The sequence below is a fragment of the Megascapheus bottae genome, chromosome 27, assembly GCF_031878675.1.
Source record: "Megascapheus bottae isolate mThoBot1 chromosome 27, mThoBot2.hap1, whole genome shotgun sequence".
Taxonomy (NCBI): domain Eukaryota; kingdom Metazoa; phylum Chordata; class Mammalia; order Rodentia; family Geomyidae; genus Megascapheus; species Megascapheus bottae.
Window position 1 is genome coordinate 22,406,199 of NC_143535.1, and position 20,635 is coordinate 22,426,833.

General features: G+C 43.2%; 1 protein-coding gene across 1 annotated transcript in view; it reads left to right on the top strand.

Moving 5' to 3' along the window:
- Glb1l2 (galactosidase beta 1 like 2) overlaps nucleotides 1-20,635 on the top strand; it is a 43,528-nt gene that overhangs the window by 14,744 nt on the left and 8,149 nt on the right. The window contains exons 3-9 of the mRNA XM_090319837.1: nucleotides 105-173; nucleotides 729-824; nucleotides 2,447-2,555; nucleotides 10,174-10,266; nucleotides 12,792-12,873; nucleotides 17,812-17,882; nucleotides 19,625-19,709. Of these exons, the coding sequence (XP_090175963.1) occupies nucleotides 105-173; nucleotides 729-824; nucleotides 2,447-2,555; nucleotides 10,174-10,266; nucleotides 12,792-12,873; nucleotides 17,812-17,882; nucleotides 19,625-19,709 (605 nt within the window). The remainder of the gene's footprint in view (nucleotides 1-104; nucleotides 174-728; nucleotides 825-2,446; nucleotides 2,556-10,173; nucleotides 10,267-12,791; nucleotides 12,874-17,811; nucleotides 17,883-19,624; nucleotides 19,710-20,635) is intronic.

Below are 20,635 nucleotides of genomic sequence, written 5' to 3' on the forward strand. Positions count from 1 at the left end.
CATACCTTCAGCCATCCAAAAGGGGTTTAGAGATGAAAGGTGATCCTGGAGGTAAAGTGAGATGAATAACACGCTCTTGTCTTTAATTATCTTTTCTATTACAGTTATGTCCCATGGAACCTCCACGAGCCAGAAAGAGGCAAATTCAACTTCTCTGGGAACCTGGACCTTGAGTATGTGGTCTTGCAGCTTCTGTGATATGGCCTGAACTAGGGTTGGGGGGCCAGAGAAGAGCCCTAGGAGTATCTCAGCTCAGCCTGAGAACTGGAGGGACTGGGGTTGGTGCCTTGTTCTTACGATGCTGGGAAGCTCTGCCTTCAGGCCCCGGATGCTCCCCAGCTGTGACCTGTCACTTGGGGACTTGGGCCTGCAGCCCCTGCTACATGCTCTCCAGTACCTCTCAGTGAACCCACGACCCCAGGTGCTGCCCAACTCTGCAGTGCATCTTTCAGCCATTTGGATGGGGCAGGGGCTGCTTCTGGGTTAGCAGGCATCTATTCTGTACCTTGTGTGGTGCCATTTTGCTTACAGTCTTGTGCTGGGATCAGTGCAAACCACTTCCCAGAGCCTTTGGGCTCCAATTGGTGGCACTCTAGGACCTCCCTTCCCCAGTTTCTCAGGTTGAGAGAAGCAGCAGAGGGAGGAGCCTGTGACTGCTGTGGGATCCTTCTACACAGTCTCTCCTCTTGGGCCATCTAGAGGGGACCTGACTTGGTTTCTCTCCCCAGGGCTTTTATCTTGATGGCTGCAGAGATTGGGCTGTGGGTGATTCTGCGACCAGGCCCTTACATCTGCAGTGAGATCGACCTTGGGGGCTTGCCCAGGTAAGCAGCGCTGAGGGGCTGTAAAGTGGCTTGAAGTATCTCCATGTTGGTACAGAATACTCAGAGATGTTTCTTTAGTTTCCATTTTCAGGTAGAGTGTCCATTCTGTGCTGAACTTGCTTTTCAGAATAAGTGACACCCATGAGGGGCCATATCAGTTCTGCCCATGGTGATTTTTTTTTTTTTATCAATAACATGAAACACTTAGCCCTTCTGAGCCCAATTCTGGAGTTGGGACCCCACGCGAGTCATTGATCCCCTTCTGGATCTTAGCAGCCTGGTAAAAATGGGAAAAATCAAACCTACTTCTGTCTGTTTTTTAGGGATATTACCACTCATTTACTAAAAGTTCTAATACTGGGAAAGTTAAAAAAAAAAAAAAAGCTCTTGCTACTATTTTCTTCCAGTTTCCTGATGTCTAATCTTCTTAAGTGAATCTCATATGCTGAGTGCCTGGTTCACAGCCAGCCAGCCAGCCAGCCAGAACCATTCATTGCTTAGCCTTGTTGTGACTGTCTTTACTTTCAGTAAAAAGATTCTCTTGTCAATGGTATAATCTCTCAGCCTTACTCTGTCCCATGTTGGTCCCAGTCTCCCTCTGTGTTGCCCCAGGAGGAAAGAAGGCTGAGCCTATTACCTCCAAAGTCTCCCAGGAAACAGTTTCAGCACAACACAAACACTGGGCCCTGGCATTGTTTCCTCTTGGTTTCTAGCCCTACTCACTCTTCCCTCAGGACTCACAGCCTTCTCTCTCCATCTCTCAGTATCCAGGATGAGGTCTCTGAGCCTGGATTAGGCTGAGAACGCAGCCAGAGTGCCTGCCCCCTCCCTGGGGATTAGAAATCTGGGCCTTAGTTATTTCCTAGGGGCTCAGCTGGAGAAGGGCACAGAGGACAAGATTTAACCTTCTTAACTCTTCTTGGAGATTCCCCTGCAGGGGGCACTCAACCAGTCAGGAAGGAGGCTTGTTTGAGACTATCTCCCCTTCTGTTGTGTATGGTGGATCCTTACCGTGTTCTGGGCTTCCATATCACGTGGAGAGCTTCACTAGAGAAAGATCTTAACTTCCAGCTTTGGAGCTAGTCCAAGGTGCTGTGTTCCTCTGGGAATCTGTGCTCACACTATAGTGTGGGTAGAGACTTTGCCAGGCTCTCCTGTGGCTACCTGTAGGCAGAGCTTTGCAGGCCTAGGGCTGCTCTTGTAAGTAAGTCACTCAGACCGCTGGTTACTACCTGGCTCAGGTGCATTTTTCTGAGTAATGTGGGAAACACGTGTTTGGGTCGCCCAGTTTGGCATCACCCTTTTGTAAGGGGATTGCACTACACATGAGTGAAAAATGGGCCTTGAGCCCAGGGCTTGAGTCTCACTGATGGACAGTGGTAGAAGAAGTAATGGATTTGTTAGGACTGTTTCTGTGTGGGTTAAGAAACAGACAGTGTGGGCCGACACTGTGGCATTCTCATTTCTGAATCAGTTGTCTCATTCCCCGACTTCCTGTCAGGTCTCCTATCCCATTCCTCAATTGTTTGAAGCTGCTTCTTTCTCCCTGGGCTGCTACCTGGCCTGAGGTCACCCCAAAGCCCCTGACACTAATATCCCTCTCTCTTACTTTTATCTCCAAGCTGGCTACTCCAAGATCCTAGCATGAAGCTGAGAACAACTTACAAGGGCTTCACTGAAGCAGTAGACCTCTACTTTGATCATCTGATGTCCAGGGTAGTCCCGCTCCAGGTAAATTGTATTTGATCTTCACTTGCTTTCTTTTAGGTAGAAGGTATCCTAACCTAGCCTAGGTTAGTGCTCAGACGAGGGCCATGTGGTTCTTTTCAACATGGGAACAAACTCTTGCTACTTCAAAGAGCTGTGCATTTCAGTGTGATCTCAGCCAGGGCCAAAAGGGCAGGTAGGTATAAGCAGTCACATTGCCCTATGTATTCCCTGGAGATGTGTGGACAGGATATCTTGGTAACTGAAATCAGCCTTCTACCACTGTCCCAAGTAACACAGTGCCTTGATTCTGTACAGAGCAGAATATAGACAGACAGGCCATGGAGAGGTCAATAGAAGCTTTCTAATGGGGAATGCTAAGGAAGAGTGCACTGGCCCAGAGTTCAAGCCCCTCTAATACCAGCACCAAAACAAAAACAAAAACAAGAACACTCAGAAAACTGTGTCAAAATTAATATTTTTGGGGAAAGTATCTCAATATGTTATATAATCATTCGAAGCAATAAAAATAGGAATTAGGGTAATTAATCTAGTTACATATGTAAAAATGACATTGAAAAATTATCACATCAATAAAAATTAGTAATTGCTTTTAAGTTAATTGTTTGGAATACTCATAGCACACATAAACCAAAGTGAATTACTGCCAGGTAAAATGAAGAATAGCTGGTTAAATTTGAATTTCAGATATGTAGGAATAATTTTTAGTATAACTATACTCCACATATTGTATGAATCTTACACTAAAACTTATTCATTATAAATTCAAATGTAACTGGATGCCTTTATTTTCTAAAATTGGCAGTTCTAATCATTAAAGAAGCAAGCTGCCAGTATATAACTATTCTAGTGCAAAAGTTCTCATAGATAGGTGCCTTTGGCTCATGCCTGTAATCCGAAGTACTCAGCCTCTGAGGATCAAAGTTTGAAGCTAGCCCATCAGGAAAGTCCCTGAGATTCTTAACTGCAATTAGCAAACAAAAGAACTGGAAGAGAAGCTGTGGCTCAAGTAGTAGAGTGCTATCCTTAAGCACAAATGCTAAGGCCTAGACCCTGAGCCTAAGCCCCAGTATTACACGTACGTGTGCATGCACATGTGCAGGCACACACACACACATGAGACAGAGAGAGAGAGAGAGAGAGAGAGAGAGAGAGAGAGAGAGAGAGAGAGAGAGAGAGAGAGAGAGAGAGAGAGAGTGTTAGTTATTGGTCTAGACTTTTACCAGGAAGACGGAGTCACCTAGATGGTTCAGCAGGTGGTGGCAGTAGATTGGGTGGTGGAGGCAAGGGTAAGGGCAGCTGGGAAGGTGATTATTCTGGGAAATCAGCTCAGACACATTCTTAGGCATTACAGTAGTGAATACTAGGTTGTTTCATTTTTTTCAGGAACAGCAAAATTATTTTTACTTATTTTCTATTGGCTACTTTATATGTCTAGACCAGGTGCAGTGATTATGTAGTGATCCCCTTTTCAATGAGGGATATACTCCGAGACCCTCAGTGGACAGGAGGAATGCAACATGTGCTATATAATAAATGTATATTTGTTATTACTCATATGTGTGAATAATATTCATTACTGTATTCATCAGTAATTTTTTGGTGTATATGAATGTATACAAAATGTATGGAAAATAAAATGGGTTGATATGTGAATATATAATGAGTAAATTCATATATATGAATTTTAAGTAGTTATGTATATACATTTAAAATATATATATGTGTATATGTGCTTAAAAATAAAGGTTAATTTATAAACCAGACACAGTCAGACATTGGCAACACTTATTGGTCACACAGTAGAACATTTATAACAATATAATGTAATAAGATTACCATTTAGTCCATTGCTGTCATTGTGCCTATAGAACATTTTGGGTGGTACAGGGTTGCACTGGATTCAAAGTACCCAGTAAACTCACCATTACTCCCTTTCAGCTCCTAGCAACCATTATTCCTTTAGGTCTCTGAGAATTTGGTTATTCACTCCATTTCATGTGGGTGGAATCATTCAGCATTATTTCAATTAGCATGATGTTATCAAGGTCGCAGCATGTGTTAGAGTCTCCAGTCCTGGGGTTTGAACTCAGGACTTAAGCACTGTCCCTGAGCTTCTTTTTGCTCAAGTGTCTATCACTTGAGCCTCACTGTTTTTTGGTAGATAATTGGAGATAAGGGTCTTATGAACTTCCCTGGCTGGTCTAGCTTTGAACCACAATCCTCAGATCTCAGCCTCCTGAATAGATAAGCTGAGATGTGTGAGCCAAATGGGAATGCCTGGCTTGAATTTCCTTCCCCTCCCCCCAGTCCTAGGGCTTGAACTCAGGGCCTGGGCACTGTCCTGGGGCTTTTCTCAAGGCTAGTGCTCTATCACTTGAGCACAGCTCCACTTCTGGCTTTTTCTGTGTATGTGGAACCGAAGAATCGAACCTGGGTCTTTGTGCATGCTAGGCAAGCACTCTACCACTAAGCTATGCTCCTGGCCCCAGGTTCAATTTCCCTTTTAAGGTTGACTAATAGTCTGTTGTGTATGTCCTACTTTCTGTTTATTCACTTATCCACTGATGGACCTCTGGATTGTTTCTGCATTTGGCTCCTGGGACTAATCCGTTACGGATGTGGATGCACAAATATGTATTTGAATCCTTACTTCACCTCTGGGTTTACAACTAGAGATGAAATTGCTGATGTGTATGTGTTTCCATTCTTCCATATCTTTGCTGGTAATTGCTATTTTCTTTTCAGTTGGTAAGAGCCATATGAATGGTATAAAGTGACATCTACTCATGGTTTTGGATTGTATTTCTCTGGAGATGTGCTTATGGCTGTTTGTTTTCTTTGAAGAAATGTTTATAGAAATTCCATTGACTCCATAAGTCATGTTGGGTAGTATTGACAACATTGAGTCTTCCAAATATATAAACACCAGATGCCTTAACTTTACTAGTTCCTTCTTTACTTTCTTTTTTTTTTTTTTTTTTTTTTTTTGCCAGTCCTGGGCTTGAGCTCAGGGCCTGAGCACTGTCCTTGGACTTTCTCAAGGCTAGAGCTCTACCACTTGAGCCTCAGCATCATTTCTGGCTTTTTTCTATGTATGTGGTACCAAGGAATCGAACCCAGGTCTTCATGCATGCTAGGCAAGCACTTTAACCACTGGGCAAAACTCCCTGCCCTCTTCTTTACTTTCTTTTAACATCTTTTTTTTTTTTTGTCGTTTCCAGTGTATGACCATTTCATTTGCTCAACTGTATTTTTTTTTTTGGCATTATTAGTAGTTGAAAGAAATAGAGTAGATTCTTGTGTATCGGTTGACTGATACAGAAAACTTGAGGTACATTTTGGCTTTTCTTTATCAACTGAAATAATATTTTTCACCTTAATTTAAAAAATGTGGTTTATCACATTCTTATCTGTGTAGAACCAACCTTGCATTCTAGGAATCTATTCCATTTATTTATTTCTCTGCAAATAGTGTCAATTCAAAAATTCTAGTATTTTGTTTAGGATTTTTTTTTTGTAGCGCTGTAATTAATTTGCCCCTAGTTTTAATTTTTGTACTTCCTCCTTCCCCTTTTTTCTGTTTGGTAAAGATGGCTTCATAGAACAAGGAAGGAAATGTTTTCTCTCTTCACTTGTGGAAGGATTTTTTTTTTTTGCCAGTCCTGGGCTTGAGCTCAGGGCCTGAGCACTGTCCTTGGACTTTCTCAATAGAGCTCTACCACTTGAGCCTCAGCACCACTTCCGGCTTTTTTCTATGTATGTGGTACTGAGGAATCGTGCATGCTAGGCAAGTACTTTAACCACTAGGCCAAACTCTCGGCCCCATGTGGAAGGATTTAAGAAGGATCAGAGTTCTTTAAATATTTGATTGAGAAGCAGGTATGGTTATGTATACGGGCAATTCCAGCATTTGTGAGGTTGAAGCAGGAGGAGTGAAGACAGCTACATGGACAGTGAGACTTTTTATTTAAAAAATGTACATGTATTTGATAAAATTTATTCATGAAGCATCTGGTCCTGAGCTTCTCTTTGGAGATTTCAGATGACTGATTCAGCCTTTTTATTAGTTTTAGGTCTATTAGGTTTCTTTTTCTTCATGACAAATCATATTTTTAGGAACTTGTCTGTTTTGTTTAAGGTTATTCAGTTTGTTAGTGTAAGTTATTCAAACTCATAATCCTTGTGATGCCTGTAAAACCATCACCAACATTTTCTTCCTGTTTTGTATCTGTTAGCTGTGTTTCCTCTCTAGTTTATTATCTTTAAGTGACTATACAAAGGAGTTGCCATTTAACAAAGCACTTGATGAATACAGTATATCTTGATCAATGTCACTCCTTTGAATATTTTAAACATCCGTCCACTAACCATCTCTTTCCTCATTCATCTTAATTTTGTAGTATATAAATTGGATTTTTATCTGCTTTTCCCTCTCTTCGCCTCTTCATTTCTATAGTCTGTTGAAGTAAATTTTTTTGGTTATTTTTGCAGTTCTTTTAAAAGACTGAGATCTTAGATTTGTCAAATATTCTTCATTTGTTCTTAAAATAATCTCTGTTCTAATTCTGTAACATTTTAATTTAGTTTTTTTTTCTAGTTTTTGAAGGTATAAAGTTAGGTTGTTAATTTAAGACATGGTCTTTTAAAGGAGTTTACACTTCTTAGCATTTTGTTGGTATCTCATATATTTGTTCATTTTTAAATTTTTGTCTCATTTTCTAATTCTTTTGTGATTTCTTCATGAGCCATAGATTGAGAGATTGTTGTTTAAATTTTTTGTAAATCCCTCCCCCACCCCCTCCCTTTGTTTTTATTTGGCTGTTTAATGCTTTCTACTTCATCCCAAAATATCTGGAAAGATATTTTGTATGATTTTGGTCTTACAATCCTGGGGATTGAATTTAGGGTCTGGACTCTATCCCTGAGCCTGAGGACAGTGTCCAAGGACAGTGCCCAGGCCCTGAGGTCAAGCCCCAGGATTGGCAAAAATAAAAAGAATTACTGTCAAGCTGATGTTTATTTCATGCAAAACTGTACTCCTAAGCCAGGTGGCAATGGCTCATACCTGTAATTTGAACTATTTGAAAGGCTGTGATCTCAAGATTGTGGTTCTCAGCTATCCCAGACAGACAAATCCTAGAGACTTTTATCTCCAGTTAACGCATAACATTGGAAGTAGAGCTGTGGCTCAAGTGTAGAGTGTGAGCCTTGAGCGAAAGAGCTCAGTGAGAGTGTGAGAATCTAGATTGAGCCCCAGTTCTAGCAATAGACAAAACAAAACCTCCCTCACTTTAATGATGTTAAATTACATGTTTATGTATTATGTATCAAATAATGTAGATTCTTTCATTTATTTATTTTTAATTAAAAAAATTTGCCAGTCCTAGTGCTTGAACTTAGGGCCTGAGCACTGTCTTTGGGCTTTCTCAAGGCTAGAGCTCTACCACTTGAGCCACAGCCCCACTTCCAGCTTTTTCTGTGTATGTGGTATTGACAATCGAATCCTGGTTTTTGTGCATGCGAGGCAAGTACTCTACCACTAGGCCAAACTCCCAGCCCCCCTGTTTTTGCCTTTTAACTATTCTATTAAAAAGTGTCATTTTAAACTAAATTATCAATAATACTCTTGTATATTTTTCATATATTTGTCTTCACTGGTGAACATTATATTTTAGATGGCATCAGGTTACTATGTAACATCCTTTTATTTGAGCTTGAAGCTGAATTGCAGAGCAAGTCTAGTGGAAATAAGTTGCTTTTGCTTTTCTTTTGGAATGTCTTAATTTCTTTCTCATTTTTAAATGACAATTTTGTTAGATACAGAATTCTTAGTTGACTTCCCTGCCCCCAATACTCTTAATATTGCTGTTTACCTGCCTTCAGGCCTTCAAAGATCCTTTGAATATTACAGGGTACTTTTTCTACTCTCAAGTGTTTCATTGTATTTTAACTGTTTGATTATATAATGTGTTCCTCTGTGGCTGTCCAGGACAGTATGTTTGAAATTTTTGAATTTTTCTAATTGGAAACATTTTTGGCCATTAGTGTGTGTGTGTGTGTGTGTGTGTGTGTGTGTGTGTGTGTGTGTGTGTGTGTGTGTGTGTGTGTGTGTCTTTTGGGGCTTGAACTCAGGGCCTACGCTCAGTCACTGAATCTTCTTTTTGCTCATGGCTAGCACTCTACCACTTCAGCTACAGTTCCACAGACTTTATTGCCTGGGCAGGATCCTCAGATCTCAGCCTTCTGAGTAGTTGTGATTATAGGTGTGAGCCACTGGTGCCTGACTATTTTACTATTTTATTTTTAATTTTTAGATAGGGTCTTGCTAAGTAGCCCAGGTCTTGAACTAGTAATCCTCCTGTGTTAGCTAGGAGGTGCTAGGTTTACAAAAATGCACAACAGATTAGACATTACGTCTGTTGATCTTTCTACATCTTTTTTCTCTTTTGGGAATGCCCAGAACAAGTATATTGGTCTGATTAATGGTGTGTTTGAACCCCTAGGGCTCGGTTAACCTTTCTTCATTGATTTTTTTCTTTTATCTCCTCTGGTGAGACAATTTCAAATGCCCTGTTTTCAAGTTCACTTAGTCTTCATTCTGGCAGTGTGAATCTGCTGATACATTTTTCTAATGAACTGTTTCTTTAGATAGTGAACTTTTCAGTCCTATAATTCCTGTTTTATTAAAAAATATTTTCTCTTTGTTTATATCCTCATTTTGTACATATATCATTTTCTTATCTGGTTTGGCTTTTTACTTTTTCTTTAGCTCCTAGAATGTATTTTGACAATTCTTGTGATGTGCTGGTTTAGCGAGGTGTGTATGCATGTGTGTTTAAACATTTCTGGAGATTTATTCCTTTCGGTTAGCCATGTTTCCCTATTTTATTTTTGGTCGGTTGTGGAGCTTGAACTCAGGGCCTGGGCACTGTCTCTGAGCCTCTTTGTGCTGAAGGCTAGTGCTGTACTACTTGAACCACAGCACTACTTCTGCTTTTTTTTTGTTTTGTTTTCCGGTACTGGGTATTGAACGCAGGGTATTGCACTTGCTAGGCAGGTGTTTTGCCACTGAGTTACATCCTTGTCCCAGAGCGGAATCACTTCCAGTTTTTGAGTAGTTGGTTGGAGATAATTAAGAGTCTGGTGTGCTTAGATCTTTGGCTTGTTTCCTGAGTTTCTGTAAAGTTCTTCAGTCCGGGGTTTTTTATTTGATGTTTCTGTGGGTGCCAAGGGTCTGTTGTACTCTGCTCCCCTGTCTTGATAATGTCCTTTTTTATTGGTCGGTCGTGGGGCTTGAACTCTGGGCCTGGGCTTTGTCCCTGAGCTCTTCAGCTCAACGCTAGCACTCTACCACTTTGACCCATAGTGCCACTTCTGGTTTTCTGGTGGTTAGAGATAAGAGTCTCATGGGCTTTGAATCTTGGTCCCCAGATTTCAGTCTCCTGAGTAGCTAGGATTACAGGCATGAGCACCAGTACTTGGTGATAATGTCACTCTGCTTTTCAAATGGGACATAGCACAAATAATTTGTGACAGTATGGTATCCCTAACTAGGACAAATTCAGACCACATGGTGCCCACTACCAACTCAACTTCTGGTGGTTCATTTCTTCCTCAGTATAAACACGGAGGACCCATCATTGCTGTGCAAGTGGAGAATGAATATGGCTCTTATAACAAAGACCCTGCCTACATGCCGTACATCAAGAGGGTGAGTGTGGGTCCAGCTTATTACTCCACATCCTTCCTCTTAGACTCATGTGCCACAGCTTATAATACCTTCCATGACATTCTTCCCAACATCATCTATTAGTTTTTCTCCACCATTACATGTTTTTCTCCACATTTTCTTTCCACAGGTTTGTCACTTATTTACAATGTCGTGACTGAGTTTAATTTGGGGTTTGTAGCATGTACCAGGTATGGTAAGGGCTGAGGATAAAGGAATGGCAATGATGGAAGCTTCTTAAAGAGTCTTCCTCCTCCTTGTGTAAAGATGTGGTTCCTACAGTGGCTGCATCCTCTGCACCAGCCAACTACCACAGTGAGTGTAAGAACCTCTGAGCCAGAGCTCACAGCTCTGATTGCATTTTTGTGCTCAAGCTATTGAACAGCTGATCTAATTAATACATGGTGCATGAGCGGGCAGCAGAGTTAGACTGACAACCAACAGTTTAATATTCACCTGTGCTTTCTTTCACTTGGCAGCCTAAGGCCTTGAAGAAATGCCTTCATTTTTTTCTAAACTTTTTTTTTCTCTTCTACAAAATATAATGGGACTAAAAAGAGTATCTACCTCTGAATTATGTTATGTGAGGTCATGTGACCTCCCAGGACAGTCCCAAGTATAACTGACTTTGACGGAATCATTATTTGGTTTGGCTGCTGTGAATCTTTTTTTTTTTGCCAGTCCTGGGCTTGGGCTCAGGGCCTGAGCACTGTCCTTGGACTTTCTCAAGGCTAGCACTCTACCACTTGAGCCTCAGTACCACTTCAGGCTTTTTGCTATGTATGTGGTACAGAGGAATCGAACCCAAGTCTTCGTGCATGCTAGGCAAGCGCTCTACCACTAGGCCAAACTCCAGGCCCCTGCTGTGAATCTTTCTAGCTGAATCCATTAGTTGGCTTTGGCCCTGGATGGCCAGGGCATTTCCTGCTGCTGATACACACAGACTTATTGCAGAACAGACTGCACCCTGGCTGGTCAACTCCTGGCTCTGCTCACCTCTGACCTGCAGAAAGCTCTCCTGGGAGATTGCAGGCTTTGTCTGAGAAGGGAGGCATTCCTCAAGCTGGAAGGAGGCAAAGAGCCTGGGTAGAGCTCCTATGTGGCTTCCTTTTCATTTTTGATGTAACTAGAAAAATCCAGCTATAGGCTTAGGATTTGTGGGTTCCTCCTGCTATACTTAGTTCCCACTGCAGATTTTCTCTGAGCCCCCTTCCCCCAGGCTCTTCAGTGGTTGTTTATTTAATGACACAGCCATAGAGGATGCAGCAGATGTAGGTGGTAGCTCCTTCCCTGGTTTCTCTAGTATCCAGCTATCATCCTCCGTCATCCTGAAACTTTTGGTAGCACCTCTCCTGAACTGTCTGGGGAGGGCGGGGAAGGACCGCTCCAGCACTGAATGGCTTTGGGCAAGTCTCCTCAGCTTTCTGAGTCTTTGTTTTATCTATACAGCATGGAGAGAATACCTTTTTAGAAAAGACTGTCAGGAGAGAGTGTGAAATAAGACACAGAGCTCCTAACTGTGCTTGGCAGGCATTCAGGAAACAGTCATTGTCTCTCACAGAGCGAAAAGTTAAGCAGATGCAAATATGATGGGAACCAAAGTAAATGTTATATGTCAGCGAAGGGCAGGCCCGGGCTTGATGAAGAGCTCACTCCATTGAAGAGTCCATTCCCCAGCTTCTGTGGTCCCTGAGACTTAGCACATCTCTGCTCCGACCTGAACTGATGTGAACTCCCCCATCAGATGATCTCTGCCACCCCTATTGCCCAAAGAATTAAGTTGAAATCACCTCGTCATAGTATCTGCAAGGCCACTATTTGGGAAATCACCTTTGTAGGTATACCTGAGCTGGAGAAGCTCAAAGCCTCAGGGTGGCACCTTTGCAGGTAGACAGATTTGAGTTCTGCCCACGTGCTCTTATTATTTCTGTGACCCATGGGGAATGAAATGCCTGTATTGGGGAAGATGTGGTGTGTGCCTACCACCACAGTCAATGCCATGCAGTCATCAGCGGTGGTTGTGAGCAACAACAGTCCCATTGTGGGCAGGTGTGCAGCCTTCCAAGAGGGCATTGCACCATGGCCATGTTACAGAGGCACAGCTGGGCCATTTGTGCCATTGCCCTAGACCAAGCCCCCACTGGAGGCTGTGCATAAGGGGGAGGTTGGTGGTGTCCTGGATGTCTGACACACTTACTGAAGCCCAGCAGGTATTTTTCAGGTGACAATATGGCAGCTGCTTCCTGAGCCAGCCTCGAGGAGTCCTGGCTAGAAACTGCAAATGGCTTAGCAGCTGTGGACTCTGTAGTACAGGAATGAGACAGAGCTCTATGAGAGCTTTGCTGAGGATGGGTGGGTGCAGACCAGATTCAAGGGAAATGGTTTAGTTCGATTCTCCATCTTGTTCTCCGGGCTGCCCCCCTTGCAGAGCATGCTACTGTAAGAACTTGGAAAAATGAGGACAGACTTTTAACTTTTCTTTAATCCACTTCGTCCTCCCTTCTCAGGCCCTGGAGGACCGTGGTATCATAGAGCTGCTGTTCACATCAGACAACAAGGATGGCCTGATGAAGGGAGTGGTCCAGGGAGGTAATACCAGGAGGCTGTGTGTGGGGCTCCACTGCGCATGCCTGCCCTCCAGGCAGGCCTGAGATACAAGCAGGACTTTCTCTGCTTTCTATTCTTTCCAGTGTGTAGGGCATCCAGCAAGGAGCTCTGGGCTGTAGGGACTGGAGGGTTTGTGCCAACTCCCATACCTATTTCTTTTTTCTTTCCTAACAAATGCATTACACAAGGGCTTCCACGAACTGGCCTGGTGGACTGTACCTGCTCCCTATCCTGTTGGGCATGCAGGGCACTGTTGGCTCTCTAAACATGCTACCCAGCTCAGGGCTTCCTCTCCCCAGCAAACTGCTGGTCTATTTTCCTTCAATGACACAGCCCCCCTGCTCCTTTTATCATTAGCTTTCTAATGAAAACACACCCAGACCACACTATACCCTCCCCCACCCCTGTTGCCCTTGTGTTTGTAGCAACATTTAACTGGCATCCTTTTTTTTTTCCTCATGGATCCCTCCCTCCCTAGCTCTCTCTCCCTCCCACTCTCTTTCCCTCCCTCCTCTCTCCCTCCTCCCTCCCTCCCTCCCTTCTTCCCTCTTCCCTTCCACTGAGCAGCCTGTATAACCCTTGAGAACACAGATCAGATGATCTCTCTCACTATGTGGGCTCCAGGTGTCCCAAAGGAAAGCATACATTCTGAGACTGACCCTGTGTGGCCTCCATACACGGTCTCCCATGTGACCCATCCTTCCATTCAGCCTCCCTCTCCGTAGGCCCCCTGCATTGACTTCCTTTAAAGTTTCATTCCTAGTCTCTTCCATATTCTTGCCCACAGCTGCCAGGACTGGCCGAGCTCATCTTCTCCTTACCCCCTAGCTGTTCCTAAATCTGCAGAGCACAGCTGCCTGGGGAACTTTGCACTCATTGCTCAGAGGTGCATGGCTGTCCTTGCAGGTCACCTTTATAGTGATGCTTTCTCTGAACATCACTGTCTAAAATTGCACCCCGCACCCTAGGCTCTCCAGCCCTTCCTGCCCCTGTTTTGCTTTCTAAGCTTTGCAGCCATTTGTTTGCTTGTCAAACTTGCAACCTTTGAGATCCCTTAGGATGGAGGTCTGAAGATGTAGTTCCTTCCTCTCAATTGCAGCAGAGCTTTTCTGTGGCTCCTGCACCCAAGATGGCCCCTGACTAGTATATTCTCTGCTCTTTTTTGTTTCTATATTTCCTCCCATAGAATGGCTTGCTTGTAGACAGGGACCTGTCATGTGGTTGGCTCAGGGAGTGATTGTTAGGTGAATGGCAGGGAGAAGGCTCCTGCCTGCGATAGAATGAGCGGCCTGGCTTCGCGGAGTAATTCCTGCTGTTTCCACAAGGTGGCACTGCCTCCTTGTGACAACTACTGTTTTTTGTTTTTTTTTTTTTGATCTACAGTATTTATTGGCTACCAATTGCTTTATTTTATTTTATTGTAAGGGTGCTGTACAGAGGGGTTACAGTTACATAATTAAGGTAACGAGTACATTTTTTTACAGGGAACATTGTTACCCTCTTCCTCTTATTCTCCCACTTTCCCTCCTCCTCCCCTCCTCACCCAAGTAGTAAAGTTCATTTCCGGTGTAGTGTCTTGTAAGTACAATGTTGCATGTGTTCATCCTTGTTCTTTGTCTCACCATTTTATTTTTCTCCTTCCCTTCCCCAAATATATATATAAGACACAGGGTACCAAAATAAAAAACAGTGACAACAGGGGTAAACCAAGGGGGATGGGTGAGAAGGAAACAAGAAATAATTTCACACAGTACATTAAAAACAAAAACCTCTTGTTTCCATAATTTAGAGTTCATTTTTACTAGCGTCATGTTAGGGCCAAATGTACATAGCTATTGAGCTATTGTGATTCTCTGCTGGGACTATCCTAGACATAATTATTACAAATGAGGGAAATCATGGAGCCTATGTTATGATGGTGCCATTTTACTGCCTCATACACTTCTGATTAGACCCTTGGTCTAATCAGCCATGCCTTCCCCTTCTTTTCCACAGGCCCACAACTTGTAACCCTGGTGCCACTTGCTGCCTGGAATGACGCCTTTAATTAAAAAAAAAAAACCCAACAAATTAAAGTAATGCACTCACATGGGCCCAAAATGAAATATTGGAAAATGCTTGTAGAGAAACACAGTGTTATCTGCCTCCTCATCCTATTACCCAGAAATGGCCATTATGAAGTCTTTAGCTTTTCATTCTGGTACTTTCCTCCCTGTTTCTGTATAGCCTGCTTATAGAACCTTGCATTTATTGATTTAAGGCTTTGTCTCTGACTTTGGGTTTCAGTGGATGAGTAAGTTGGCTCCCCCCACAAGTGAGCCTGCCTGCTTTTTAAATTGCATTGAGTCTTTTATCTGCTTTGATTTTTGGTTCATACTGATTCTCTTTTCACCCATACTCTTGTTCCTTCCTCTACTGTTTCCCCCTCTCCCTCTCTCCCTTCCTCCTTCCCTCCTTCTCCCTTCCCCTTTCCCCCTTTCTCTTTCTCCCTCCTTCCTTCCTTCCTTTCTTTTTGTGCTTGTACTGCCAGGCTTGAATTCAGGGCCCGGACATTGTCCCTAACCTTTTCTCATTCAATGATGACATTCTATACTTGACCAAAACTCCACTTCTGGAATTTTGGTGGGTAGCCTAGACTGGCTTCTAATTGCTCTCTTCTGATCTGAGTTTCCTGAGTATTTAGGGTATAGGTATGAGTCCCCGTCCCTAGCACCTTGTTCTTTGTTTTTTCTTTTTGCAAATACTTTTTCAAAATCTTACCAACACACTTCTCTTTCTCAGTGGCTGTGCATGCCAGATTCCATGTCAGGTGACATGGACCCCTCTCTGTTTTTTTTTTTTTTTTGCCAGTCCCAAGCTTGAGCTCAGGGCCTGAGCATTATCCTTAGGCTTTCTCAAGGCTAGAGCTCTGCCACTTGAGCCACAGCACCACTTCCTGTTTTATCTATGTATGTGGCACAGAGGTATCAAACCTGGGTGTTGGTGCATGCACTCCACCACTAGGCCAAACTCCCGGCCCCCTCTCTGGCTTTTATGGGGGCAGCTTAAAACAGAAGCACTGAGCTGCCATTTGGTGTCCTGAGAGTCAGGGAGAATGTAGACAGGATCCTTTCCCTGTGGGGCAATATGGCTGCCATGGCTGTTTTAAAGAGGGAAACTGGCACATTGGTGTCTGGAGATATTTTTTGTTTTTTATTTTTGTGTCAGTTGTGGGGTTTCAACGTTGAGCCTGGGCACTGCCCCTGAGCTCTTCAGCTCAAGGCTACTCCTTGAACCAAAGCACCACTTCTGGTTTTCTGGTGGTTAATTGGAGATAAGGCGTTAGTGCCTGGGCTGGCTTTGAACCATGATCCTCAGATCTCAGCCTCCTGAGAAGCTAGGATGACAGGCACGAACCATCAGTGACTGGCATAAGTCATTTCCATGAGCTTTTGGCTTTGTCTTTTTTCTGTACATGTGAGAGCAGGGTCATTGTCTTGTATTTCTTTGCTTCCTGATGGAGACAAAATTTGATGATGATTGATACTTAGTAGGCTCTCAGTAAATGCTTGTGGATGACCATATGCCTAACCCATTCATTAAGTCCCTACTGTGTGCCCTTATGCACCTTTTCAGTAATTAAAAAATAGCTTTATTTTTATAATGAAGGTGTTGTACAGAGGGGTTACTATTTCATAATTCAGATAATGCATATGTTTATGATTTTTGGACAGTGTCATCCCTTCCTTTGTTTTTGTCCAGTATCTCCACCAGTGGAAATACTGTCTTGAAACAACATTAGAAGTTTCCGTAGATGATACCTTTGGTATCTTCCTGTAGGTATATAGAGGTCAAATGTAAGGAGCCTTGTTTCCAGGAATCTTTTGCAGTATTCCTAGCTGAGTGTTCCTTCCCAGCTTTCACCTGCATCCTTCAGGAACGGTTCTCCAATTGCCTTTAGAGCTTGTCCAGAGATGGGTACTGGTGGGGAAGGAGGCTTGACAGGGAGGTGGAGCTGGGGGTCCTCACCTGCACGGGACTGGACTTGGGGACTGGTAGAAACTTCTATTCTTCAAGGCCAGTGGATCTGTTTCCTAGGATCTTCTTGTGGCTCTACCCCTGCCAGTATCTCCTTTGTACTTCTGTTCCTGTGACTGTCTGTCTGTCTGTCTGTCCCTTGTCTTGTTCTTTATTAGGTATTGGGAAGGACAGGGCCCAGTTGCTTGTGTTCAGCTATTCATGTGCATCCATTGGCTTGAAAGATTTCTGCCTAGTTAATGTCATACAGGCCTCACCCAGTGCGCTGCTGGAGGATAGCGGCTCACAGGACAAAGGGGTTGATGTCAAAGGAGCCTGAGTCTTCAGTCCTGCTCTTTCACGTTATTAGAACTCTGGGCCTTCAGTTGTCCACTGCTCATCAGGAACTGAGGTCCTGTAGGGTGGCTGACTCAGTCTCTGCCATTAATCCTGGACTCATATCATGCATGTAGTGGACAGCAAGCATACAAGGATTCTGTCAATCAGGTTAAGCAGGTGGCTTAGGCCAAGAGAGCTGTGCCCATGACCTACCATACACATCTGATAGAAAACCATGTAAAAATTAAAATTTAGTGATCAAATTATGGATTGAATAGATAATAATGTTAGAGAATGAAATAAAAGTAAGAGTTTCAGGTCATGAGCAGGTGCTGGCTACTTGGGATACAAAGTAAAGAGCAGATTGTCCCATACCAAGAGACTAATTAACAGAGTTATGGCTATAAAAGTTAGAGCTTATTATCTTGCTGTTAAAGAGTTGACTTCTCATTGGAGGTGGGAGATAATGTCCAGACTAGTTGATTTTATGGTGCTGAGTTTGTTGAAGCATATTTGAGGTTACTCAGGAAATCTTTCTGACTTTAAGATGTTGTTTTATCTTTCCCTTTTCCTTTCTGTTCTCAGTGTTGGCCACCATCAACTTACAGTCACAAAATGAGCTCAAGTTACTAACCACCTTTCTCTTGAGCGTGCAGGTAAGTCTGACCCAGGGGAAGCTATGGCCTCTTAGCACCACAGTGCGGGGATACTGTGTCCAACCCACTGTGCTCAGGTTTCCTCTAAAGGACAGAAGGCCTCTGGGTCCTCCCAGGCTCTTAACCTGCAGCACGAGCAGCTTTGAAACCATTCTGAAGTTTTGCTATGCTGGTTGATGCACTATGGACACAATTTGTTGCTTTAACCTACGTTCTCTTTTGAAGCTCTTGCATTGTGAACTCCATGAACGCAACCCTGGTTCTGGTTCTCTTCTGAAGGAGAAGAGAAATTTCCCTTTCTGACATTAGCCACCAAGGCCTTTCTGTTTATGGAAAGGCTTTTTTTTTGTCATTTACAAGACAGGAGGCCTAGTAGCAAGCCTCCTGGAGATTAATGTCACCTCTCTCCTTGGCTTCCTGAAGGGTAAAAAAGCCTCCAGATTGTCTTTCCCTGTTGCCTGACCTGGTACCCAGACCAGGAGTAGAGATGTTGGGGTATTTCTGTCATCCATGAGCAGATGAGTATGGAGGTACTGAGCTGGTCACGGTCTATCGAGTTAACCAGCTATTCCACGTGATGGCCTTTCAGGGCAAGAATCACCTGCTTAGGCTTATCCACATGAAGTTGCTATAGCATGGGGAAGCCCTGTAGGCTGAGGAGATGCACAGCTGCCCCATCACTAAGTAAAGCTGTACTTGAGTCCTGCCAAAGGGAAGCATGGGTGCTGTGAGCTGCCCTGCACTCCTTCAGCCACTCGAGTGCGTGGCCTTGTCCTAGTCACTTTAGCCTTTCTGTTCTCTGTCTTTTTTGATTAACTGGGAATAATGGGAATCCTGACTCAGAGATCCCTGAAGTGATATTTGAAAAGTGCCCAGCACTGAAGCTGATAGAATCACCAGTCTGGAGGAGACACGACACCCAGACAGGAGCTATAGATTCCACACCATGAATAATGGGGCTTTACGACCCTAATTTTCTGGTCCAATTTTGCAAGCATCTGTTTCTACTAGAACTTGAGGTGGGCCCATTCTGCGTCCTCATAACGCTTCTGGATGAAGGGAAGCTGTAACTTGGAGGGGTGTGCATCTATAACGTGCCTCTTAGATGTGGAGTCACCTGAACAGAACAGTCCTTTCCCAAGAAGATAGGAAAAATGTATCAGGAACTGGAAGACAACCTAGCCAATATAGAAAAGGACTTATAAACAATACTGCTTTGTAGCTAGGCACTGGTGGCTCATGCCTGTAATCCTACCTACTTAGGAGGCTAAGATCTGAGGATTGTGGTTTGAAGCCAGCCTGGGTAGGCAAGTCTGCGAGACTTTCATCTCCAGTTAACCACCTGAAAGCCAGAAATGGAGCTGTGGCTAAAGTAGTGGAGTATTAGCCTTGAGCAAAAAATCTCAAGGACAGCATCCAGGTCCTGAGTTCAAACCCAACAACTAGCAAAAATAAGATATTAGCACTCGGTTTTCATCATGGTAACACCCATCATAGGTGCTGCTGAAACCATATTAAGCCATGAGTCTATATATCAATTCTAGAAGCTGCTTCTGAACTTCACCTGCAAGCGTAGAGGGTGAACGTGGCACATGATACCTCATCTGTGTCTTACTTCCAAGGCTTTTCAGGCGAGGGGTGTATGGCCAGAAAAGGGGTGGAGGGACAGAGAGACTGGGGTTCCCTCCAGGAAAGGCATTCCTCTTCCCCATTTGTCTGATTCTCATTTTCTTTTACACTAGGGGATACAGCCAAAAATGGTGACAGAGTACTGGACGGGATGGTTTGACTCGTGGGGAGGCCCACACAATATCCTGGATTCCTCTGGTGAGTGTCTTCGCATCCCCTACCTCTAGTATATATGTTGACCTGAGTAAGAAGAAAGCATGTCAGAGTCTTTGAATGGCTGGGGTGCAGAGCTTCAGGAAACAGGGCTTCTGGATCAAGTCAGCTATTGATACCTCGGTCATTCATCTTGACATTTGAAGTGACATTGGACTCTCCAATATTGCTTCTGCATATTTTGTAATACAGAAATGTATCATAGTGTATGCTTACTGCAAACATTCAAAAAGTAACAGAAAAGTAAAAGAGGAAGAATAAGTCTGTCAGAGCCTAGGGGGAACATTCTGACATGTACAGTACAGGCGGATCTTGGGTTTCTCTAGCTATAGACCTATCTGCATGTGAAGATAGAGCTAGAAATAAATATTGCTTTAGATCCTGCTATTTGTCACATGCTGGATTATTACTGGCACATGTGGATAGCTTTCTGTACTATCGAACCCTAACTTTATATTACTGCCTTAAGGAATGCAAAGAACCCCATTGTACTGGTGACTGGACTTACTATTATTCATTGATTCGGTTTCTTATTGATGAACCATTAGGCTGTTTTCCATGGTTTTAAATGAATACCCTTTGACTGAGAATCCTTGAAAACCCACTTTTTCATACCTGTTCTGTTATTTCCAATGATAAGGGGTAAATTGCTATGTCAATACGATATTATATGTACAAATATATGCATTTAAACTTGTACATACGCATATATATACATTTATATATACAAATACATACATGTGACTATATACACACAAATTTATACATATATATTTACCAAATTGTTCTCTGGGAAGACTGTAACAATTTCTACTTGCTATTAATGAGAACTCATTTCCTGAAGCCTCAACAAAATAATGTGTGTGTGTGTGTGTGTGTGTGTGTGTGTGTGTGTGTGTGTGTGTGTACCC